Source organism: Prorops nasuta, unplaced genomic scaffold (genome assembly GCF_024137725.1).
Source record: "Prorops nasuta isolate Cenicafe-Biocafe unplaced genomic scaffold, Cenicafe_Pnas_1.2 PNAS00010, whole genome shotgun sequence".
Taxonomy (NCBI): Eukaryota; Metazoa; Arthropoda; class Insecta; order Hymenoptera; family Bethylidae; genus Prorops; species Prorops nasuta.
In genome coordinates, this window is record NW_027116807.1 from 6,714,556 (window position 1) to 6,739,711 (window position 25,156).

A 25,156-nucleotide genomic window follows, 5' to 3' on the forward strand; every position below is an offset into this window, starting at 1 on the left:
CTATTTCGCCTATTAACATTTTTTGTTCCCCGAATATGCTCCTATCCCATACAGCACACTTGACTAAAAGTGGTCTTATAGATATCTTTTAGTCATCCAATTGACTAAAAGACACCAAAAAGATGTCTTTAAGCTACTAGGTGCTTTATGGGATATTGTTGATCCCGTTCCATTAAAGCTCTTATTGAACTCTGTATACTTTGAAAATTATCATTTTCATTAGCCATTTCTGCAAAAAATATATATATATAAATTAATTAATTCCATAAATTTTCAAATATTTAAGTTTTTCTTAAATATTTGAAATTTTATTACTTTAAATAAAATTAAATTAATAAGACATACCTCTTTATTTGTGTTCCCTTCTGTAGGTTCTACTCGCATCTGAATTTAAATGTTAACAGTTGTTTCTGTTTTTCTAGAAACAAAGTTTACATTAATCACAATGTCACCTTCTGACAATGTAGAAAATATCAGAGAGGGGGAGGCTGAGATCTTGGTGAGAAATAGAAATGTTTTCTATAATCCTGTTCAAGAGCTCAACAGGGATTTGAGGTACCGAAATTACTTGTATTAAATGAATGTTTATATTATTTTAAATCCAATGGCATTTCATGCAGGTTTTTCTTTTTTTTAGTATATCTGTTTTATCATTATTCTCTAAAGAAAGACACAAGTACCTTCCCATACAGCACACTTGAATAAAAGTTGTCTTATAGACATCTTTTAGTCATCCAATTGACTAAAAGACGCTGAAAAGATATCTTTAAGTCATTTGGAGCTATATGGGTTAATGCAAAAGAAAAAAAATGATCAATAATCTGCGGAAACCTTTAAGGAGCAAGTTAATAGATTTTTAATGATTATATACAAGCAAATTAATTATTATTTAGTTTGTGTATGCCCTTTATGTTTAGGAAGGTTGTAACGTCCCGGTTCGCGTGGACGGATTTCAATATGTAAGATCGGCTCGTTCGTGAATAATCCGTTTCGGGCACTATACGTTGGACTAGTTTGCCCGGGACCGGTCGCGATTCGATTCGTTCGTGGTGCGGAATGATGCTGAGATTTTTACCTTTTCGTCTGGATGCGCCTCTTCGTGATCGATGGGAAGTGGAAATGCGGAGAGAATAATACACACTGATTGTACTTGGAAGATATTAAAATAATATAATTATTGAAAATACGAAAATTGATTACAATTAGTTACGAAATGATAATTATGCTACGATATACAAGTAGTACAAAAGGAAAAGTAACAATCGATTAAAATAAAAGTATGACCTCGTTAAAAGAAGTAAAATGAATGAATGAATTGAAAATTAGTCGCTACGTTCTTAACCTAGGGCTGGACTCTCTGACCATCGGAGTGGGGGTGCGCGTTGGGTTAACGCGCATGAAGTTGTCCCCCTCTCCACTATCTTATGAGGAGCGTTATTGCTATAATATGTGCTCCCAAGGGAAAAGGATGTTACACCTCCCCCCCTGGGAAAAATAAAAGAATTGGACGAATTCTTTTATGCTAATGGGGTCAGGGAGCCCATTGTTAGCCACAAGGGCTTTACTCTACTTAGGGAATTAAAGCTGATTTCCTGAGGTGTGGGCCTGAGCATCTTCTTCTGCTTTGAGTCGCCTAGTACGGCTTTCCAGGATGAATTTGACGCAGTGGGGACATTCATCCCTAGGATCGTCTATGTATGCCTCGCATATGTTGCATACTTTGTGGAAACTGTATTGAGGGTCTTGGACCATACAGTTATTGCACCAATTGTCTACTATGAAACACATGAGACAACTCGGGCATCGGGGGTAGCTGGTGTATATCTTCCCTTTGCACTCGAAGCACTTTATCTTCTCTGTAGGGGTGGCTCTCGAAATCTGTATGTATTCCCGCGCGTGGTATAGTTGGTTCACCTCCGGATCCTTGTTATCGAAACACCGGTGACAAATAAGCCCCGGGCTGGCAATGTCTCCGTCTAATACAATGCGGGCTCCCCTCGTACAGTATACCTTGGCTGCCCCTTTGATGTAGAATTGCTCGTTGTCCATGATTGTACTGCGATGGAAAATTATAGAAATCTGGAAGGGAAACTAAAATAAAGGGTGGTTAGTAATGTCAGCAGTCGTTAGTGTGACGTGATTAAGCTCTAGTGAGGTCTAGGAATATCGAGCTATGATTATTCGGTGCACTGGGAGGATAGGGGTTTTGGGCGCTATTTTGCCCATCGAGATCGTCCCTGCGGAGGTCCAAGGACCTTTGTGATCTATGTAAAGTAGGATACAATGTCGGTTCGGTGTTGGAGCGTGATCCTTCGGGAGCTGCCTCTTCGGTTCTCTCCGCTTCGTTGTCTCCCCTTCTGGCCTCGGGTTCAGGATTCCGTCTCCTCGCAACAGCTTGGTGCAACAGCAAGTTGGTTAGCGAGTTCCAACATGCCCCCACTAGGTGAATTCCCCATCCATAGGCTGCGTGCAAGGCGTAACCATGCAACAGGGTATCAAGGGTCATCTTTATCACGACGTATACCATGTATATTCCCAATAGCCCGGCACTAGTGGTCCCGAAAGTGGTCATCCCCATCCAGATTTTTCCCATGGTGGTTTGGGTAATTTTTTCCAGTGCTGTTTCGTCTAATAGATGGTGTATAGATATACCCTCCTCCATAGATGGACGTCCCGAGAAACTCCTGATGACGTTATTAGTTAAGGCTGGTCTTTCGGCCGAGAACATGATATGGTCTCGCAGCCGGTCGATGTCACTCTGGCTGTATATACCGGAAGTGGCAAGATTCCCAGGTGATAGGTATTTCCAGGTAAGTCGAGTTTTCGGTTTCAATTTTTCGGGAGCGCTTACATCCAGAGCTTTTGGTAACAGGCGCACCCATCCATGTTCAGTCAAATGGCGTGTTGGTAAGACGCTGGAGCAATATCTCTTAGTGCCATACCTCTTTAAAATCCTTGGTCGGGGGGCCACGAAATACGATTCGTTGAGGTAGGTTACTGGGAGTTCTAGGAAACACTCCAATGTCTCCCGAATCTCCACTCGCACAGGGATGCATTTTATAACGTAGATTACTTCCCCTGCTGGATCCGCAGTGTATCCCGGTCCTTTCATAAGTGTGTACGCGAAATCGGTGGGGTTAGAGGCAGCGGTCGACAATGTGATCTCCAACAGTTGACGCTCCATATCACACTTTTGCCTGTTCGAAATTTAAAGGGGCTGCATGTCCTAGCAGGCAGCGAGATTAATTCCGGAATCTTAAACGGTATAGTAATGCCGTTCATCTTCAAGCATTTTCCATCGTAGTTGATTTGCACCTCATTGTGTGCAAAGAATTCGTCCCCGAGGATTCCGTCATGTTTAATAGGGAAAGAGTCTGGAACTACGTGAAACTTGGCAGATGTTCCGAATAGGTTTAATTTAACCGAGCCTAGAGTGACTAATTTTCCCTCCGTGATCCCTGTCAATGATAAGATTTCGGAATTATCGAGTGCATGATCCGGTACCTTATGGAGTTTTATAACGTTCACCTGGGCCCCCGTGTCTAATAGAAACTCCGTCGTGTTTGTTAGTGAATTTGTTATGCATTCGACACTACGGTGTTTATAGCGGTTTAATCTAATAGTGGCAATTTTTAATTCTGATTCGGCGGGAGTTCTGGCAGATCTTGGTCTAAAAAATGACCAGGTTGAGGCTCGTTATTATTATTATAATTGTTCGCGTAGTTGTGAACGTTTTCATTCGGGTATCGTTCTGATGGTTGTGGGGGGTGTTGATACTCGTTTATTGGACTTTGGTTTGTTTCGAGGATTGGTTGGTCCGATTGCATGAACCGCACAGGGTATTGCCGGTTGTTTCCCGTGGAAGGGTGTGGGGGGTTATATCGCGGGTTATTAGAATCATTCCATGCTTGGTTATTCTGATTTGCGAGGTTCGGCCTATTATTATGATTAGTCGGATTACTCGACGGATTAGGCGTAAAAGGGACGGTATGGGGGTTGAGACCATGCGTGGCTTTTCTATAGGCGAGCTTCCTACAGACCGATATATCGTGACCCTGATTTTTACAGTAACGACATATTTCCCGAGCCTCAGGTGGTGAAGGGTTCTGGTTATTCCTCCCGGTCTGAGGGGGTGTTGCTGTTTGCCGTTGGTCGGCGTTTCCCGATCCTTTTCCCGATTGTAAATCACGGTCTATCTCTACGGCGTTGGAAATTGCTTCCTTTAAATCTCTGTAGCGGGACATTCGTACTCTCAAATGTAAATCGTCCCGTAGGCCGTCAACGAATGACTTTAAGATATCGTCTTCGTGTTTCCGCGTAATGCCTACCGGTGGCGAGCCCTGCCATTCGTCTTCTACCCCTTCTATTAGCGCGGTGGAGATTAATTTAAAGCGGCCTATATAGTCGAATAGATTTTCACGAGGTTGTTGTTTCATGATACTAATTCTCCTAAGCACCGATTCACCGACTTGTTTATGCCGAATAGCCTTTTAAGGTGATACTCATACTCTTCGTACGAATCGAATCGAGTTCCTAACGTAACTTTTCCCGCCGCTCCCTGTAGGTCGTTCGCCAACAATTCCACGAAAGCTCCGTGCATTTCGGGGGCGACCTGTGCCTTGATACGTCGGCAACTCATCAGGAGTTTTCGAAGTGCGCTGCTTTTCCCATCGAAGGGAGTTACGAGCTTGATAGCTTTGTACGGGCTCAAATACGGATCTTGGGAGTTTACACTAAAAGGCGTTCTTTCTCTATCTATTCTGTCGCCCCTATCTCCGTTATACTCGGCGGCGCGCTCACGGTCGTTCTGTACAATGAGAGTTCTGAGTCTGCTTATAGTGGCTTCCTGATCTTCTTCCCGCCTATCTCTTTCCCCGATTTCCTTCTCTAGCCTGTCAATTTTCGCCCGAAGTTCTTCCATTTCTTCAGGATTTCCTCGCTCTGCGGTTAACACTTCAACCCTGTTTTCTAGTTCCCGTATCCTTTTATCCCTGCTCTGTCTTTCGCTTCGCAACAGTTCGACCTCGTCTTGCGACAGCCCGCTCTTTCTCTTCTCCAATTCCGACTCTAATTCTCTAATCCTATGGTTACTATTTACTAATTCTGCTTGTAACTGGTCAAAATGGACCTGAGTCAAGCCTTTACCATTCGACATTATTTCGCTTATTATTTAATTGATTATCGAATCGCGGTATCCCACTTCTGACACCAATTTTGTAACGTCCCGGTTCGCGTGGACGGATTTCAATATGTAAGATCGGCTCGTTCGTGAATAATCCGTTTCGGGCACTATACGTTGGACTAGTTTGCCCGGGACCGGTCGCGATTCGATTCGTTCGTGGTGCGGAATGATGCTGAGATTTTTACCTTTTCGTCTGGATGCGCCTCTTCGTGATCGATGGGAAGTGGAAATGCGGAGAGAATAATACACACTGATTGTACTTGGAAGATATTAAAATAATATAATTATTGAAAATACGAAAATTGATTACAATTAGTTACGAAATGATAATTATGCTACGATATACAAGTAGTACAAAAGGAAAAGTAACAATCGATTAAAATAAAAGTATGACCTCGTTAAAAGAAGTAAAATGAATGAATGAATTGAAAATTAGTCGCTACGTTCTTAACCTAGGGCTGGACTCTCTGACCATCGGAGTGGGGGTGCGCGTTGGGTTAACACGCATGAGGTTGTCCCCCTCTCCACTATCTTATGAGGAGCGTTATTGCTATAATATGTGCTCCCAAGGGAAAAGGATGTTACAAGGTATAACTATTCTTGATGCTCTGGCTGCTACTAGCTTAGACTGCGTGCGTAGTAGTGATAGCGATATTTTCAAAAAGTATCGATACTAGGGACGATATACTTAGTAAAATATCGATACTAGATTCGATACCGTATCAGAACCTTCAGAATCGATACCCCGATATATCGAAACGACAAGTATCGATACCAATAATTATTGGGTATCGAAGTATTGCCGCGGGATTCAATTAAATTATTATTATTTATATAAGTGGAAATGCAGAAGAGGCAGTCAACAAATCTAAATAACTCTTAATAAATAAATTTAAGTTTCTGTTTTGTAATTTTGTATGGAAAAATGTATTTTTTTGCAAAAGTATGAAAATGTTACAAATATTGTTTACAACTTTTATGGTTTTTAAATATTAAACTCACAATTAGTACTGTTTTTTTAATGATTATTTGTGGTAAATGATTTATAAATAATAAATTTTACTAAAATTAATAGTAATTTTAAAGGATTATTTCATATACTCTTACTCATAGAGTTGATCATAATTATCACAGCAACTGAAATTGTGAAAACTAAGTTTCTAATAAAATAGTTCATCTGTCAACGAATTCAGGAATAACAATTGATCTAAATGTTTAGGCGATAATCGATTTCTGGACTCTGTTAGTATATTACCGACTTTTGAAAAAATTCTTTCCGCCGGTACAGATGTTGCTATTATTGAAAGGTAACACGTGACGTTAACTCTCTCAAGTGCGGATAAGCAGTTCCAAAAGTGTTATTCCAAAAGGCAATTGGATCAACTTCTAAGCTGGATGAAGCAAAATTTAAATAATGCTGTAGTGACTTAGGCATAGAATCAGATTCAGAACACTACCCTTCGATTTATTTATTCTCAGCGGCTAATAATCTTTTATGATGAGACCATATATCGTTATCATCTAAATCAACAGCATTAAGATCAAGACAATTGTTTTCAGAAGTATCTAATAGTTTAGTTAGTCGCAACTCATTTTTTATATATGATATCGTTGAAGACAAAGCTAATTGATCTTTGAAATGTAATAACTTAAACCTAGGATCAAGTATAGTAGCAATAGATAATATATTTTTGTTTTTTATTTGTTTAAATCGCTCTTCCAAAGTCGTAATTAGTAAACAACGCATCTTTTCGCCCATTGCTGTCTGCATTTAAAAATTACCCATACAGCACACTTGACTAAAAGTGGTCTTATAGACATCTTTTGGTCATCTAATTGACTAAAAGACACCTAAAAGTTGTCTTTAAAACATTTGGTGCTTTGTGGGTATTTAAATCATTGTGTAAGCAATTAACAATCGGTATTACTTTACTAGCAGTTATATAATTTTCGGCACATATTTTTTGGTAGACCGCTCAAGCGGACGTAAAACCTTTATAAATTCTCTTACAACTTGTAATTCTGTTGCAGACAACATTGGAGGAGATTCAGGAATATCTAACATTATAAACCCAATAATAAGTGATAATTCCATAAAGCGTTCTAACATATAATATGTAGAATTCCATCTAGTTGAAACACTTTGAATAAGCTTTAATTCACTATTTTTCCTCAGATGGTCAGTTGCGATCACAGAATGTTTAAAATATGTTACTATAGTTTTAATTTTGTCTAATATTTCTTTCACCACTTTATCCACTATTAATTGCATAGCTACTAAATTTAAAGAATGAGCAAAGCAGGATAAGAATCTGCTTTCACCAAACGTATCTTTAATAGCTTTTGTCATGTTTGAAGCATTAACAGATACTATTACAACGACACTTTCATTTTTAATTTGCCAAGTTTCAAGCAACTCTAGAAGCCATATGCCGATATTGTTAGCTGTGTGACGTTCTGATAATGGCATTACTCCCAAAGTTACGCTTTTTAATGAATTTTCCGAAACAAAATGTACTGTAACACCTAAATATCTCTTAATGTTTATTGTATCAGTCCATATATCCGTGGTTAGTGAAATGTAATCAACACACGATAGTTTATTACGTACATACAATTGAAACTAGCGCAGTATATTTGTCTTCAATGAGTTTCGTAATACACTTCCTACTTGACATAGCATACAGTGGAGCAGCAATTTTAATCAACTTCTGAAATCCTTCTTTTTCTACTATGTTTAAAGGGCAATTGTCCTTAGCAATCATAAAAATTATTGCGTTTGTTAACTGCATTGCTATTTCTCCACCATCTAAGATTTAAAATAATTAACATTCAATAGAGTTTGAAATCCATTTAGAATAAAACACATTATAGTCGGGAGAAATAGCATTTGAATTTCCACTTCGTGCCATAGAGAATTTTAATTTTTTTATGTATAGTTTAGAACGTTCTTAAAGAGCTCCTAAAGTCTCTAATACGAAGGAGGTCGGGAAGGTTATTATTATTTCAAAAAAATGTTGAAAAATGCGTTTCTTTCTGGTTTAACTTAAATAACTAGCTTATTATTAATCGTATCAAAACATGTGTCAACTAAAACTTGTTCGTAATTAAATTTTCAAAAAGATAGGCGGGGTTTAAAAAATCAATTTGTTTTGTTTATTTGTAAAATTATTAATGAAGTACAGGAAGTGGAGAAAAGTTTAAGTAGTGAAAAACCATATAACAAATGCTTGATTGCTACTAAAAGTTCACTAGAAGGTGTCTTTTAGTTAGTAGAATTAGCTATAAAAGCCATTTTTTTATATCTAAAAATGGCGGCCTATTGCAAAATTATTTATGTCAAAACTTTAAGTAGCTGCCAATTTTTTCCTGGCGGTCGTAAATTAATGAAACTAATTGCAAAAAATTGGTATTAACATTATTAACAATCAGTATAAAGAGCAACTATTTCATTAATAAACAAAGCATTTTTTAATTGAAAAAACCCGTTGCTATCGTCCGTATTTCAGCAACTATTGGATTTTAACAATTGGAATAATATGCATTGTAATGTTTATAAAAAACCATGAATTTTAAAAAAAAAATCATTGCGATTGGAGCAGTAGAAGCTAAGATCATCAAATTTTACTTCATGGCGCACTACGTCGAAAGTATTTGACCTTTCGACCTGAAATTTGGCACAGTAGTAATGCACATATCACCCTAGCACCTAAATTTTTTTCTGAATCTTTCATTCAATTTTTCTTGTTTGCAACGAAGAAGAACCTGTTGGAAATTACGCGCTCGGTGGTAGTGATCTCCTCGCTACGTGGCGCGGTGGTGGGGGTAGCGCGTGAAAGTGGAGGAGGCGCGCTGGAGATATTAAACAACTTAATTAAAAAATTTATTTCTACATAACCAAATGTCGTAGATGGATGATTTTTTTTTAATTGTATATCATTTCTTCCGTACTTTCCAGCAATATTTATAAAAATTTTATAAGAGTACGGCAAGTGTCAGAAAACTATGCTTTTTAACTTATTTGTAATATTCCAGGATTTCGCAATAAAGTATAGACATGTTTTTAAATTGCAGTTAAATATCATAGTTCCAGCGCAGATGCAACACCTTCATCACTCTTATAGAACGAGAGAATCAGTAAATTAAAGGAGAGGGAGAAAGGCAGGAAAGGTGGAAAAAGGGCGGTAGCATCGGTACCAAACCTGCGTCTAAAAGAAAAACTGAGAATCTACCCGCACCTCAAGAAAAGCCAAGGAAAAAGAAGAAATAATATTGCTCCACTTTTATAACGTAAACTCATACATTTGGAAGCTTAATGGAATTCTACAAATGAACACAGACTTTGTTCAATGTCATTTTCTTGCTCTCTATATTTATAAATCTTACACACGAATTTCGAAATTGATGCGTCAGACTTTCTAGTGTCGAAGAGATAAGTTGGGGAGAGGGTGAAGGATATTTTGCCATTTTCCCGATTCAATCTTATATATTTTATTTTGTAGAATATAAACAACTAAAAAATTAAAACAGAAAGGAGAGAATCAATTAATAAGATATTTACTGATAAAATAAAAATTGTCGGCTACCAGTCTGTTTACTAGAGAGTTTACATAACTGAATACATATTTATTGTATCTCGTAAAGTAGCCAATAGCATTTTGCAATTTTTTAAACTTGGAGGACACGATTTTTTAAATGTGATTGATGACTCCAAAGCCAGCTTAATAATTATGAATTAGGAATAGGAAGGAACTAAGGATTTTATCAATGGCATCCTGAACCTTCGAATACACTACATTACCTTTTCAACTGCGTTGACATTTCCTCTTCATTCTTTCTTTCTTTCTTTCTTTTTTAGTTCTTTTTGATTTATATTATCACCTTTATAGAGACCGTGCACAACAACACAATAATAGTGAGATGAGAATGTGTATTGGTGTATATGCATACTATCAACATAAGCTGACGGTCAATTTTCGCAGTTTTTGGGTGTAATTTATTTACACGTATATAGTTACACATTGACACTTCTCTATCATTGTGTTGATGTGCACGGTCCCTATAAAATTCAGATCAATATATATTCTCAGTTATGTGCAAGTTGCTTGCTTATCGTAAATTTAATAAAGATAAATTCGTAACAGACCCAATTTTGCAACATATATATATATATATATTAAAGCGTGGTTATAGATTTTATTTATTTCTGCCGAGCTAGACGGAGTTATTCATTTTCTGAATAAAATTGAATGCGTTTATATTACATAATCAATTAAAAATACAGGATACTTGACCATAAACTATTCAAATAATATTCATAAATGTCTCATACACGATTATCATTGTAATAATGTAATTGATTTTTAATAATTTCAATAGATAGAATAATTACAAGCAAACATTTTTCTGTATAATTTTTTGTGTAAAAAATACTTTTTCGATTATTTGACGAATAGGTAAGTGTCTGAGGGAATCTAAAGAATAATACAGTGAGCTTTTTTAAATGTAATTATTTACATAAATATATCACAATGAAAAGTAAATGTTATAATAAAATTATATTTTTAGAAGCTTGTGAAATTCATATCTTATAGCAACAGGAAAATAATATCATTCGCGGGAAACTAAAGTACTCTCTTCCATATTAACCCGGCAATGGGCGCGCGGGGTGTTCAGAACACCCCAAGAATAGAAATCTATTGGTAACGTAGCGAAAAATTTGTGCAGTCACTTAAAAATATTAGCGTTTAATTAATACAAATAATGTAAAGAAATGCAATTGCTATTGTATACCAAAGGGAACTTCGCATAGATGATATTTATTGAAAAATAAATCTGTATTTGTAAATATTTTACGTCTAATAACGAAAAACAAATGGGGTGTCCGTGGCACCCCACGCGCCTATCTACGTAAAAAAAAAGCACGCGCCTATTGGCGGGTTAAACTAGTTTTTTTTATATATAATATATGCATTTATATATATAAATATCTTTAATACACACTACTGCTTAATCCTAGCAAATATACTTTCTGAAATTTTTCAGTAAATAATTTCATTTAATGTTAGCACGGGCAGTAGAATACATTTAGTTTACAGCGAATACGTTTCAATATTATAGATTTATGTTTATTTCACATACATATTTGTATTTATTTATTTATAATATAATGCATATTTATCTGTGGCAAGATCCGGCCTTTTTAGGCATCTTAGCGTGATTTGCCATGATCAGCATTATCGTAACATTAAGTCTTTCTTTCGGAGTAATTAATAAAAGAGAAATTAAAATAACAATATATAAGTCCAAAGATAAATAATTTAAATCTAACAGTAAAAGATTCTTACATGCCTATCCGGCGAGTGATATATCATATTTACAGTCTTAAGAAAACATTTAGTTCGACGATATAGAAAAATCACACAGAATGTAAAGTGTGTACAAAACTCTGTAAATATCACGCATAAGAATAGATCAAAGAGCCAATTGGTAATGATTCCTCTTACACTGTTCGTTAATTACAAATCGTACATGAGAGAAGTAAAGTTTCAAGAACTTTAAGAGTAAGATTATAATTGAATGAAACACCAAATGACCCTGTATTTTATCAATTTGTTCGAAACTATGAAAGTTCGCTTATTGCCAGGATATACGGTCTTAAATCGAATTTGAACTCTTTCTATTTTACAATTAATGCTTTAACGCTTTGCGGTGGTTACGTGTGACTTATGCTTGAATAGCAAAAATGAACGATAATTATAATAATAATGTTGTAAAATCATATGGCATGGTAAGCAAAGTGTACCCCGCCAAAATTGTTTTAATTTAAAATTTGCCGTTTCCGTTTGATTTGCCTACTTAATATATATATATATATATATATATATAAGTATATATGTATGTATAGTATGTGTTGGAATGACCGGTTTACTACACCTATATCCTCTGTAGCGCGCAAATTTAAAGGCTGCTACATGCATTAAACATCAAAAAATAAAGACAGAAAAGTTTAAACATAGAAATATTTTAATTTTATATATACAAAATAAAAATCAAAGCTCTTTAGCTCTTCAGCTCTCATAGTGGCATAATCAACTACGATCTGTTAAGTATTTTCTCGTGCTTTGTTTGACCATGGATATGTGATATTCCGATCATTTTTAACATAAGCATATGTAGGAAGACTCCCAGATAAGTATTTAAAACCATAAGACAAAAGAATATTTTTGTAGTTAAATTAGATACTGAATTTCTATTTAAGGAAGGATTGGGAAATCAAAGAAACAATTAACAAATACTGTACAAAATATTCATGATCAATGATAACTATGAAATATATCTTATATACAAATAAAGCAATCATCATTTATCCATAGCTCCACATATCTGTATGTGTATACAAGGTATCCCACAAAAAATTGACATACTTAGCCTTTTAAACAGTTGAAAATGAATAAAAATTTTACTGATCAAAGTTTAATGGCGATAAATGTACTTATTCAATTGCTCTAATACTCCCATTGAAATGCTGTAATTATCATAAAAACCTATGAAAATAAGATAAAGAGCCATAGAATAAGGAGCTTTGCTTTCAATGTAAAATGCCATCAAATACGTATCTGTCTATATTAAAAGTAACAGAATTTACCTATGTATAAAAACTGGTGTAACAAATATCTAAGGATATGTGATGGGTTACATTATCCATAAGCTATTCTTCATAATTATCAATGATCATAAATGCTTTGTAGAGTAATTGTTAGTTGGTCCTTTAATTTTCCAATCTTTCCTTAAATAAAAAATCAGCAAATAATTTAACAAAGGAATGCATTCTTCCACCTCGCACCTTGTAGCTTCAAATACTTATCTGATTGTCTCCTGTATTATGCTAAAAATTACTAGTATATCACACATCCACGGTTAATGAAGCATCAGAAAATCCTTAACAGATTAGGGTTGAATATATTCACTAGGAAAGTTGAAGAGCTTTGTGAACTGGATGCTGCAAAAATAAAATTAACTTGTAATTTTAAATACTATTAAATGTAATGCATCCAACCAAAAGAACAATATACTCTTTAAAAGATGTATCAATGCCTTACGATTTAACACCAGACAAGTGAAACAGAACTAAATCTGTTAAATTGAAGTGACATAGACATTTACTTTTAAGCAAAACCTATCATTTTTATCTTGTAAAATGACTTATTTAACAACAATGTTTATTCAGTCTCCTTAACAGCTTGTTGGTTTAAGTTTCTACCATTAACTAAAATAATAGTTAATACTAATAAATTACATTGCCTATGATTTTTTTTTATTTATGTTCTTCTTCCTTTCAATTCAAATCTTCTTTGAAACAAAAATTGTGAAGGAACTTTACAGAGGACAATTCTTGTATAGGATTGGCTGTTGTGGCTCCAAATATTTAGCAGAAATCTATTCTTTATTTTAAGTTTCAAAAAAGGCTATATTATCCTTTTGTACATATCTGTGGTCTTCACATTAATTACATAAATTAATGCAATTAAATATTGAAATACTTCTATATTTCAACTTCTTTATCTCTACCTTCTGATATTTTATGTGCATGACAGTCTTTAACTTTACACTCTATAGGACACAGTATAGAACAAGCAGAAATTATACCTGTCCACAATTCAACTTTCCAAAAGCAGAAAATATATGAAATTAATTTAGAATATATTTTTGTAATCTGTAAGCTGAAATAGTTCTAACATGACTATAAAAAAGCATGACTTCAATGCATTCTAGGAAATAGAATTATTTTTGTGCCATATAGTGCTGTGGTATACAGATTTGGATAAAAAAAATTACCAAGTAAAATTAACTGACTGGTGAACAAATTAATTTCTCATAATGTAGTATATTGACTCATTCGTTAGCAATCTTTTGAGATTGAGCAGTATCAATAAGCTATCAAAAATATTACCAATGCTCTACAGATTGTAGAATTTAAATGCCATTTGTCCTACAATATAGCTCTACTGTTAAAAATTAAGAGCATCTTAAGATGCTTGAAAACATATAGGTAAAAAAAGCAAAATTATTCAAAAGCATACATGGTTTAGTAAAATTTCTTTCTTTCAACTGCACCTGATACTATTCAACAAGGAATATAAGAACATCTAGAACAAATCATTAATATAACTATCAACCAGATAGAATTTCAAAGTGTAGGAAATACGTTAATTGACTTTACAAGAAACTTTTAAACTAAAAGCAGCAATAGAATGAATACCTGTTGCAACATTGTTGATATGCTTATAGAAAATCTGTATGAGAATTTAATAAAAAACTTGTAAAGCATATTCCAAAAAACCTTTATGTTAATTCACTTTTAGTTCAAACAGCCACAGAAGTACTGATAGATACACCGTTGTATTTCAAAGAACTAGATGCGGTTACTTTACATAAAGAGGCATTGAAGAATATGGATACCCAGCTTACAAATTTTGGTTTTAAAAAATTGCAATTTTCTTTGCAATAAACTCCATTTCTGCTGGAAACTTTTGCCACTTTATCACTGCTATACTGCAAATATCAATATTTTAATTTGGCAGCAGACCTATTAGCTGAAAATGTGGATCTGACCTACATCCAGATACTTAACACCGATAAGTACAAAGTATCAAGCTCTAGACAAAGAAAATAAAATCCAAGTCTTTTTAAAATCTTGTCAAACCAAAATTAGTAAGCTATTTTGTCTTATATTTTTTTTCTTTTTTTCTTATCTTTTGAATGTTTTTTCTTCTTTTTCTTTATTCTATTATGGAGATCCGAGGAACTTTCTTCAGAATCTGACCTTTTTCTTTTAGATGATTTTTGTTTTTTGAACTTCTTACTTTTTCGTTTTTCCATGGTCTCATCAGTTTGAAGCTCCTCCTGTGGATCTTCTTTAGTTTCTTGAATTTCTGGAATCAGCTCATATTTCTTCCCACCAGGAGCCATAAAACAATCGGTAGATAAATGCCCATGTGTGCCACACTTCTTGCATGTAGTATTCAATATAGCCTCAAACTTAATAACTTTCTTGCTATGCGTAACAACTGATTTTTTCCTCTGCAAATCCATTTGTAAGGAAACTCCATTAGGATCCAAATCTTGTCCATTTCCTTGATTTACATATTTCATGGACAGACCAATTTTTCCTTGATCGTCTATCGATATGATTTTACACCAAATCTTGTCATGCTTTTGCAAAATGTCTGCTACTTTATCTATGTGAGAATTACTAATCTGTAGAAAGGAATTACTTACATTTAGTACGACAATTTAAGTAAAATAATCGAATGCTAATTGAAAGAATTATAACTTTATTACCTGTGATTTATGCACTAAGCCCTGTTGTGAACATTCCGGGATTCTGATAAAAGCGCCATAATCCTGCACCGACACTACCTGGCCTAAGAATATTTTATTCAACTCACATGCAGTCATTGCTACTATTTTATATGACTAAAAACAGTGTTTTGTACGAAGACTTTATTTCGTCAACCATCGAAACAGTTGAAGTTTACAACAGCCTCAGCCCTCAACAGCGTAAATAGCCTACGATATTAAAGCTGTTGGCAATATACCACCATTGCCACCATTAGAGGGACACCGTGTATATGAATTGTATACCGACACATATTATACAGTTGGAGTCGGAGCATTGGAACTCAAATGGAATGCAATGCAGCTTATGGAGCCTCGGTTAGGTCGTTCGTGGATCTAACTAACAATTTTTAGACCTGGTCAATTGCGATCCAGTGAACAGTAATTAAGCAAGACGACAATTAATTTTAAATTGACGTAGTTGTTACCGAGTAAAAACGAAAAATGTACTTTCAAAGGAGGATATAATGGACCTTATTTCATTTGAAAAAGAAGATATTATTGATATCGGTGAGGTTAGTTAGAAATCCGGCCACTGAGCAGCGCTAAATGATGGATCCTAAGTTACAGTTTTTTAAAAGGCCGAAAGCGGAGTTAACCAATGGTACTGTAATCAGTTCTCTTCGTGCTACGAGAAAGAAAACAACCGCCGAGTTATCTTTAATTAATCAGCGTGCAAGGAAAACAGTTAACGATATATATTTACAATTTTAGCTGACCTCAGGTATGTTTTAAATTATAAAAATCATCATTCGCTTCTGCGCCCTCAACACAAACATCTCAACCTCTTTCCTCTCTTCTCTTCTGCAACAATTGTACTTCCATTTTATCCAAACAAAGATAGAATATATTCTATCTTCGGAAAGCCTCCTTCTATTAATGAATTTTTATACATCGAGTCAATCAAATTATAAAATAGATTCAAGTAATTAAAAAACAGAACGCGCATCAATTAAATTTATCCAATAATCTAAAACTAATTTAAGTTCACTGTGCTTTTTCGGTGACGGATTTGGTAATACGATTACTCTACTGTACTTCTACTATAATATGACTGTAATATAATTATGTATATATAAAGTATTTAATATCGTTACTTTTTTTATATTTTTAAAGTTATTTAACACCTTATTTATACGGTAAATAATTGTAATCCGTTTATCCAAGATACCTTTCACGGTCGATAAATTAAATCCGATAATAGGATAAATTTCTTCCCTGCAGTAATTGGCTAAAACCTAGTAATAAATATCTACCAAATTCTCACATCGTCGTAAGAAATTGCTTTGAAAAATAGAGAAATTCTTCCACTTCAATTATAAGGAGATTAAGCTACAGTTTTACTAATTGCTGAAAGGGGTTAAACATTTATTACACAGAAAGTTAATAAAATAAATACTATCTAAATTCAAAATTTACATTTATTAAGTACCGCCAAAATATCTAATTTATCGAACCTAAATTTGTCCAAAAACTACGAATTAGAAGGTTGGTAATAGAGCCGCATTTTTAAAGTATTAACTCCATATTGATGCCTATACCATATATATATATTATCTTTAAAAAATAAACTAATCTACTAGGGTTAGTTTATTCTTTTAGACGCTTCTTTTAAAATTAATACTACATCAACAAAAATGAGATTTTTTATACTTCTTATAAGAATAAGACAATACATACAATCATTTTTCTTATCTTATAAACCCTCAGAAATCATATTGAATTATTATAAAAATAAAATTAGAGCAGTTTAGGAATTATTTGAAATTGCATAAATGTAAAATTAACTTCAATGGAATGACATTTTGAATAAGTGATTATTATACTTTTAGCATTCCTAGACCTCCAGTCTTCTTCCTCATAGCAGATCTATTCTATGAAATACGAAGCAATAATGCCTTTATATGCTAACCTATATTTATTAATACATTACTGAGAAACAATTCCCTTTAAACCTATCAGCTTAAATTTCAGTATTCTAAATAGAAAAAAGGCCTAAAAAATTACTATTTAGAATACATTACATAAATTCGATTAAAACCATTAATGATTGATATAATATAAGAAATATAATTTAAATCTCAATAATTTAATATTTTTTCCTTAAATTTTTATCAATTACAGCCTCTTCCCTAGTAGCATTTTAAAAATATGCTGCACATCCCGACTATTCTATCTCTCTCTTTCCGACGTGGAAAATTATCCGAACTTGAAAAGTTTGCATTGCGGAAGACTGTTAATAATCTTTCTGCATACTATGAAAAATCGGTTGAAAGATTGCCGATAGTTTTCTTTGAAACGCAAAGTCAAATGCGAAATACCCTTCCATGTTGGAAACAGGGTGATTGGGATCTGCGGTATATTTTTAAAATGCTTTTAGTGTTATTATACTTTTAAAGCTCAATAATTCTCGAAATAATTGAATAATAATATGCATTAAATTATAAAAAGAAAATTTTCTTTTGATATTTAATTTATTGAATACATTTATACGTGATTGCTGTACATTTTATACAGTGAAGAAACTGAGTATAATACAAATTCTTTATTGAAAAATTGATGATATATACTAGCATCTAACAATGGACAAACCTTAACTCTTGAAAGAAATATAAGCTTTTAAAGCATATGTTTCCTTTTCCCTGTACAAACCACATGGCTGTAACTTAAGTTGTTCCAACAGATGTTTAATGTGCATCTGTTTTCTAATTATAGCTAAGATAGAATCTTCTTTAAATAAATTATTTTTCAGATTTCTCAAACAAATCATATAATATTATGCATTTAATATTAAAATTCTATTATTAGCAACACTAATGATAGGAGTGAATAAAACAACATAATAATAAAATTATACACATTTAAATTCAACATGGAACAAATAATAAACCAAATAATATGTCTCGCAAAATGGCAGCCTTAACATTCGTTGGTTTTTATTTTCTAAGAAGAGCATAGCAAGTGTTTTAATTACTGGCGATAATTTTGCGACAATGATGATCCTTGTTCGTCACAGGGTCATCATCATGACCTATACTTTCTTATCTCAATAGCAATGTATTCAATTAATTATTCAAGAAAGGTTTTTTATTCTTTATTAAAAAAAAAGCTATCTTTTTATATTTTGGGAAAACAAAATCTTTTATTTAACACCGATTCATATTTTAAAACAATATATACAATTGCAGATAATTCTTCCGTGTGGAAATAACTAATAATGAAGCTCATCTTTGCATTACTGATTTTACTTTGTTCCCATACTACAATTTCCTATGCAAGGGAGATTACGTAAGTTGAAGTATTCGTTACTTTTACGTCAGTTTTTAAACAATTTTAATTAATTAAATTTACAAATTTTACAGTCACGAAGATATTAAAGATGCAATGCTTAGCTTAGTGCATATGATGAGAGAAAATACTGAAAAGCTGGAAAGGCATGAAGTACGAGAGAGGCAATTAGGAGAGCAATTGAAAAAAACCATTGCTATACTTACAAAACGTGTCACTGCGATAGATTCGTTGAAAACTGAGCTATCAAAATTGGATGATCGAATAGCTGGGATTGAGCAACTAATTGCTCAAGTAAGTTGAATTTTCCCTTCAATTAAGATACCAAGTAGAATTAGCATGCTGAAAAAGCATCTAATTGCAACAATTTGTTCCTCAGATATTTTATTAGATAATTTTAAACAGTTCTCCCTTTATTGAACTTTTATATTTATAAATAATTAACAAAATATTTTTTTTATTAGTGTTAGTTTTAAAAAGTATGCAAATAAAGACCAAGAAACTGTTCCCCGATGGTCGAAAGCGAGTATCAGGTTCGGTAAGTCTGAAATAGAAAAACCACAAGTTGCACATCTTAAAGTAGACATAATACCAGAGCAATTCGCCATAATTAGCTAGAAAATATAGAAAATAATTATAAAGAAATGAAGAATAATAGGAAAAAAGATAAGATTTTGCGCACGTTTCTTTAATTCCTTTCTATTTTCTTTTTTCAGTTTTTCTGGTTAATTGTGATGAATTGCTCTAGCATTACATTTGTACTTTAAGATGTGCCACTCGGTATTTCTATTTCAGACTTATCGTACCTGAGACTCAATGTCGGCCATCGAGAAATATTTTTCCTGCCTTTACTTGCGCGCTTCTTAAAAATAGCGCTGATAAAATAATATCGAATGACAGAAGTTTTGTCAACAATTTATAGATGTATAAGTTAAATAAAAAATAATATTGTTTGTAATTACATAATTAATAATTTGAGAAAAAAATTATTGCAACTAAGCATTTTCTTGGCCTGCTAATCCTAACTAGTATGTCAATACAAAGGAATTAATTGGCCTAAGTATTTTTTTAAAATCTATGGTACAGAGAGACGAGAGAGAAAGAATACAAATGCAGAAAACTGTAGATACGTTAGAAGATCTTGAGAATCGACTTGAAGGCTGGTTATCAGACGTTGAAATTAAAGTAAATAACATAGCCAAAAATCAAGAAAACGCATCCAACGACAATACTTCTGAACTTTTAAATAAATTGCATGATAATGATCTAGTAGTGCAAAAACAAATATCAAAGGTTGAGGATGACTTGAAAAATACTTCTGAAATTTTGAAGAGTGCAACAGCTTCCCAAAGCGATAAAATGCAAAAACTAGCTTCTGACGTGAGTATTTAATTTAAAAGAAAAATAGAAAATTCACCCATTAATTGCTTGAACAACGCAAGATCTTGTTGTGAATCAGAGTAAAGATGTTTGATTAAAATTAATATTGATTCTTATTGGCAATGGGTCTATCAAGTGTTTTCGGGTTCGTTCTTCACGCTACAGCTATATTTAGAAGGTATTAAAATGTAAATTTTCACTGGTTTTTCTTTCAAATTTAAAACATAAAACAAGATTTTTCGATGTTCTCTTTTTTAAAATTGTAGATTATTTGGGTAACCAAAATTATTTATCTGTGCATTAATGGGTTTATATTATAGTATACAAGTTCCTCCACATAAAACGTTTTAACGCATGCATGTAGAAAAAGTTTATCTCCGTATATATGACAGTTATCAAAATTAAATTATGCATAAGGACTTTCTTAAATTGAATATTAAGATGTTTTGCAAAGTCCCTATGTAAAAATGTAATATCTTTTATAGTCATATACAAAGATGAACATTTTCCATTTGTGTCCTGGGAAGTTTTAAGTGACGAATCCTGCAGAAAAATGTATACTAATTGTTATACTTGCAGGTACACGATCTTGGTAGTAAAATTAATGACTTCAGTACTTTGATAGATAAAATTAATCAAGCTCAAGTTAATGTGGAGGAGCCTCGGGATCAAAGGTATAACATGGGTCCTGCCATAGAAGAGCAAACAAGAACTCTACAACATGTACAGGAAATGATGGAAGCTACCTCCAATTACATAAAGGAATTACCAAGGTAAATACAATAATTTCACGATATATATATTTAAATTTTAATCATTAATATTTGCAAAAATTAAATAGAATAAACGAAGTTAACACACTGCACAATGAGACACAAATGCTTTTGCAAGAAGCTAAACATACTTTGCAAGATGCAGTTGCCCAAGGTGTTAATGGTTTACAAAAGAAAATGATTGAAGGCACGGAAGAAACCAAGGATAATATTGGAGCTTTGAGGTATGTAGTGGTAGAATCTACGTATAATTCACGAAATATTACACTAAACTGTAATTGCAAAATAATTTTTAGAATGGATCTGGCAAATAATGCAGATCGGGTTAATCAAGAATTAAATGACCTTGGGAAAGGCCAATCAGTAATGGTGTCAATGGCTGACCATGTTTTAGACACAAAGAAAAGAGTAGAATATGGAGTACATCAAATTTTATTAGAAGTTGGAGATTTAGTAAAAGCTCAAGGAACAAATATCAATCAAACTTTAAATCAAAGATTTGATGGAATTTCTAATGATATTATGGATAACCAGAATGGCGCATTAGCTAATTTGACAACAAAAATGGAGCATGAAATGAATCAGGTAAAATACCATAATCCGTTTTATAATAAAAGTGAGAGCAAGGTGATTGGTTAAAATTGATGATTTATAGGTTTGGAGACAAATTAATATAATGTATCAACAAATGACAGAAAGCGCAAAAGCGTTGGATAATCTTAACAAACAAAATGAAGCTTATGTAAATGGTACAACATCTACAATGGATGGAATGGAAAGCAAGGTAATCCCTGTAGCACAAATGCAAAAAAACGGACATTTTCGTATCTTTGAAACATCTGTGATATATAACAAAGTGGCTGTTTATCAATGATATTTTAAAGATGTGAAAACACCTGCTCTTTTGCATTTGTACTATATACGAATTAATATGTAAATTGTATTATACATTAGCTTGTCTATGATTTATGTAGATTAACTTTGCTAATATATTAATATAATATAAAATGTCCAGGTTGGTGAAATTACAAAACGCATGTCAGAAGTGGACACAAACTTAAATTATCTATTAGGACGGCTTTCATTAGTAACGCAAGAATTTAATCAAATTAAAAGTGGTTTAGGAACTGCTTTGGATAATATTAAAGCTTCATTTAAAGAAGTTCAAGAAAAGGCATATGATTTAAGTAATCCAGGACCACATCCAGTTTCTCAAAACTATCAAGATATTAATGAACCTGAAATTAAGAAGCCAGATGGTAAGGGCCTTCACTAGATGTATGATAGAACTGTTAATCTTAAGACTAATTTCTAGAAATAGCCAATGAAATTATTCTGCCAAAATTTATTAAAATTTTATTGTCTGCAAATAAGTTTTAACCCTCAGAAATGTTACGTTAAATTTGTTATAAAGGACAATTTATTATTTATATAATAGTAACAGCTAAGTACATTTCATTTCTTGAAAAATACTTGTTTCAGTTGTGACTGTCAAATAACTGATGCAATTTTTTTTAAAAGAAGGTTTCAACCAGGATCATTTATCGCATTATATATTGCAGCAAATCCTTCATTTTTAATGACTTGTACTAACCGTCCATACATATACTTGAACATTGTTTCATTTCATAAACACACCAGTGTGTACAATATTTTAAGTAATTTTTTGTAAGTATAAGATTTATTATTACCAAAAAAGTAAATCATAATATTATTAAACTTACTAAGAATTATTATTAATCTAACACCTCTTAGATTATTATATTAAAACACAAAACTTCTGTAGTAATAATTATTTAATTGTATTACCATTTTATTCTCTAGACTAGGTTATTATAATTTTTAAGATAAAATATTTTAAGCTGAATATATAAATATTAAGTTCAAATTTACACAAAAATATTTTACAGTATAACATATACAACAAAATCAATTTTGCACTTTTGTAAGATATAAATATCAACAGTCCTTGTACTATTTGTTAAAAGTTAAATTGAAACAAATATTATTAAAGCTATATCAATTCTTTTTTTGATCCAGATTCCATGTAATATGCATATGACTAAGTGTATTGCAAGTTATGCTGGCAATATGCCAAAAATTATTCAGCTATGTATAAATACTGCCAGTTAATCCACATTTCACTAGCACTCATTAGTTTTTTACCCACACGTTACTTAAAAACTATTAACAATTCTCCTTCCAGTTTTTAAGATCTACTATGATTCTCCACCAGTACTGGTTATTTTAGTAGTTTGGGCATTTTAAAAATCAAATGGATAATAATGTCTGCATATATACTCACCTTTTCATAATAATATAGGCATTTGTTTAAAGCTTCATGATCAACAATGTCAGTACTGTCAGACTTAGTTTTAGGATTTTCGGTGTACCTTGACAACTCATAGCAATCACTTCCATGTCTTTTCCAATCACAAAGGCACTTCCAATAGAAGTCATACTTACAATTACCATAGCTCTAACACAAAAATCTGCTGTATTAATCAAACGTGTTTAAGGCTAAAATAAACAATCTTTTGTTATATAGATGATTAAATAATGTTGAAATAGTATATAATAGTTCAAACAGAATATAAAACAAAATATTTAATTATTATATTTGCATTGGATGCTATTTTATTATCTGCATTTTTAAAAATTTTTTTCTGAACTTCCATTTTTCTATTAAAAATATTTATATTTCATTTGATTTTAATTCTTTATGAGTTATTTTAATCGTTCAAATATAGTCTACAATTCAATATTTCTATTTTTTAAATAATCATCAACATACAAGTCTGTTTCTTTGAATTAAATTATGATTAGTTACATAATAAAAAATTGGTATTTTATTCATTTCTACAGATAAATTAAAAGAACAAAACAATGAATTTGCATATTATATCACAATTAAATTGCTCATCAAAATTTAAAATAAAAATTTTCTGTAGAAAAATTAAGTTCAAGAAATGTGAAAGAATATGAATGAAGGTAATAAAGTGACATCCAATGCAAATATAAATGTTGAACATTTTATTTTACAATCTGTGTGAACTACTATTTAATAATGCAGCATTATTTAATCATGTATTAAGCAGAAATGTGTTTATTTTAAGTTTTTTTTTTTAAACCTGTGAGTAATAGATTTCTACACACCACTGCCTTAAAACGTTGCATATGTTTTCATCCTTCATTTTTCTTTATATAAAAGTGGCATTATGAACACATTGCAATTATAGAAACAGTTATCACTTTACATTGCTGAATATTTCATGGCATAAACTATAAAAATACTTGCATCTTTGTTATGAACACTAACATAATTAGGTTTCTTAGAATCATCAGGGCATTTATTCATTTACTTTTTTATTCTACTATAACCTGTGGATGCATGATAATCTATACCATAATGAAAACTGTAATGTTTCATTAATTTTGTTACTTTAATGATTCACAACAAATTTAATAGAATAAAACCAAACATATACAAAAATATTATTTTACAAGAAAAGCACAAGTCTCTCTTAGTAATTCATTTTTTTAGAGCGTACTATTATTTAGCAACTTAAGGAAGGATGGATTCTAAGTTGAGGATGAGATTCAACATAATTGTAAAGTACATACTCCTTGTATTTGTCCATAATCTTTCGACCTGTCAGTAACAAAGGTATTGAACCTTTCAATACTAAGCTATTACAATCATATGTGCCAAGCAGCTCATATCTAAAACAAACAATTAAATTTAATGAAGATTTTTTACAATATTCTTAGCAATAATATCTACATACTTCTTTTGATTGACAAAATAATAAGCGTTCATATCACTGACACAAAAGCAACATTAAACGCAATAATGTGAATTTCTGAATGCTGCAAGGTTTTCACGATTTCCACGGTTTTCGCTACAGTTTTTGTATACATATACATCAATAATACTAGCAATCACTCAATCGTCTCAATCAGCGCCCCGTAGCCGGGCGCAGCCGGGCCGGCCGGGCCATCCAAAATCCGCGATTGAAAATTAATTGGATCGAAGTACTTACTCGATATTTCTTGGTATCGATACTTATTAGCCTTATTCTAATGTATTGAAGTATCGATTCTAAACGTTCCGATATACCGTATATATCGA

At 32.6% G+C, this 25,156-nt stretch overlaps 3 protein-coding genes and 1 long non-coding RNA gene across 6 annotated transcripts; 1 reads left to right on the forward strand and 3 right to left on the reverse strand.

The window, feature by feature from the left end:
- Positions 1 to 6,647: 6,647 nt before the first annotated feature.
- LOC136777122 (E3 SUMO-protein ligase ZBED1-like) lies at positions 6,648 to 8,051 on the reverse strand. Its single transcript, XM_066733195.1, has 4 exons — positions 8,048 to 8,051; positions 7,794 to 7,991; positions 7,194 to 7,699; positions 6,648 to 6,947 (listed from the first exon to the last, which is right to left on the reverse strand). Exons 1-4 carry the CDS (start codon positions 8,049 to 8,051, stop codon positions 6,648 to 6,650), a joined length of 1,008 nt encoding a protein of 335 aa, XP_066589292.1.
- Positions 8,052 to 10,655: 2,604 nt separating this feature from the next.
- On the reverse strand, positions 10,656 to 15,802 carry LOC136777224 (zinc finger CCHC domain-containing protein 17-like). Of its 2 annotated transcripts, XM_066733390.1 has the most exons (3): positions 15,527 to 15,802; positions 15,049 to 15,442; positions 10,656 to 13,184 (listed from the first exon to the last, which is right to left on the reverse strand). In XM_066733390.1, the coding sequence occupies exons 1-3, from the start codon at positions 15,641 to 15,643 to the stop codon at positions 13,114 to 13,116; spliced, it is 582 nt and encodes a 193-aa protein (XP_066589487.1). In that variant the 5' UTR covers positions 15,644 to 15,802; the 3' UTR covers positions 10,656 to 13,113. The 2 variants fall into 2 exon arrangements, with proteins under 2 accessions (XP_066589487.1, XP_066589486.1); XM_066733389.1 differs by having other exon boundaries at positions 10,656 to 15,442; positions 15,527 to 15,800.
- A 365-nt stretch (positions 15,803 to 16,167) lies between these two features.
- On the forward strand, positions 16,168 to 22,747 carry LOC136777221 (putative leucine-rich repeat-containing protein DDB_G0290503). Of its 2 annotated transcripts, XM_066733387.1 has the most exons (10): positions 16,168 to 16,307; positions 18,772 to 18,871; positions 18,946 to 19,165; positions 19,958 to 20,251; positions 20,831 to 21,024; positions 21,093 to 21,248; positions 21,321 to 21,609; positions 21,680 to 21,808; positions 22,040 to 22,283; positions 22,507 to 22,747. In XM_066733387.1, exons 2-10 carry the CDS (start codon positions 18,801 to 18,803, stop codon positions 22,521 to 22,523), a joined length of 1,614 nt encoding a protein of 537 aa, XP_066589484.1. In that variant the 5' UTR covers positions 16,168 to 16,307; positions 18,772 to 18,800; the 3' UTR covers positions 22,524 to 22,747. The 2 variants fall into 2 exon arrangements, with proteins under 2 accessions (XP_066589484.1, XP_066589483.1); XM_066733386.1 differs by lacking the exon at positions 16,168 to 16,307 and adding an exon at positions 17,039 to 17,071 and having other exon boundaries at positions 22,040 to 22,747.
- Positions 22,748 to 22,885: 138 nt separating this feature from the next.
- LOC136777225 (uncharacterized) lies at positions 22,886 to 25,156 on the reverse strand. Its single transcript, XR_010823223.1, has 3 exons — positions 24,813 to 25,156; positions 24,181 to 24,747; positions 22,886 to 23,503 (listed from the first exon to the last, which is right to left on the reverse strand). It is a non-coding gene; the product is annotated as an uncharacterized lncRNA (long non-coding RNA).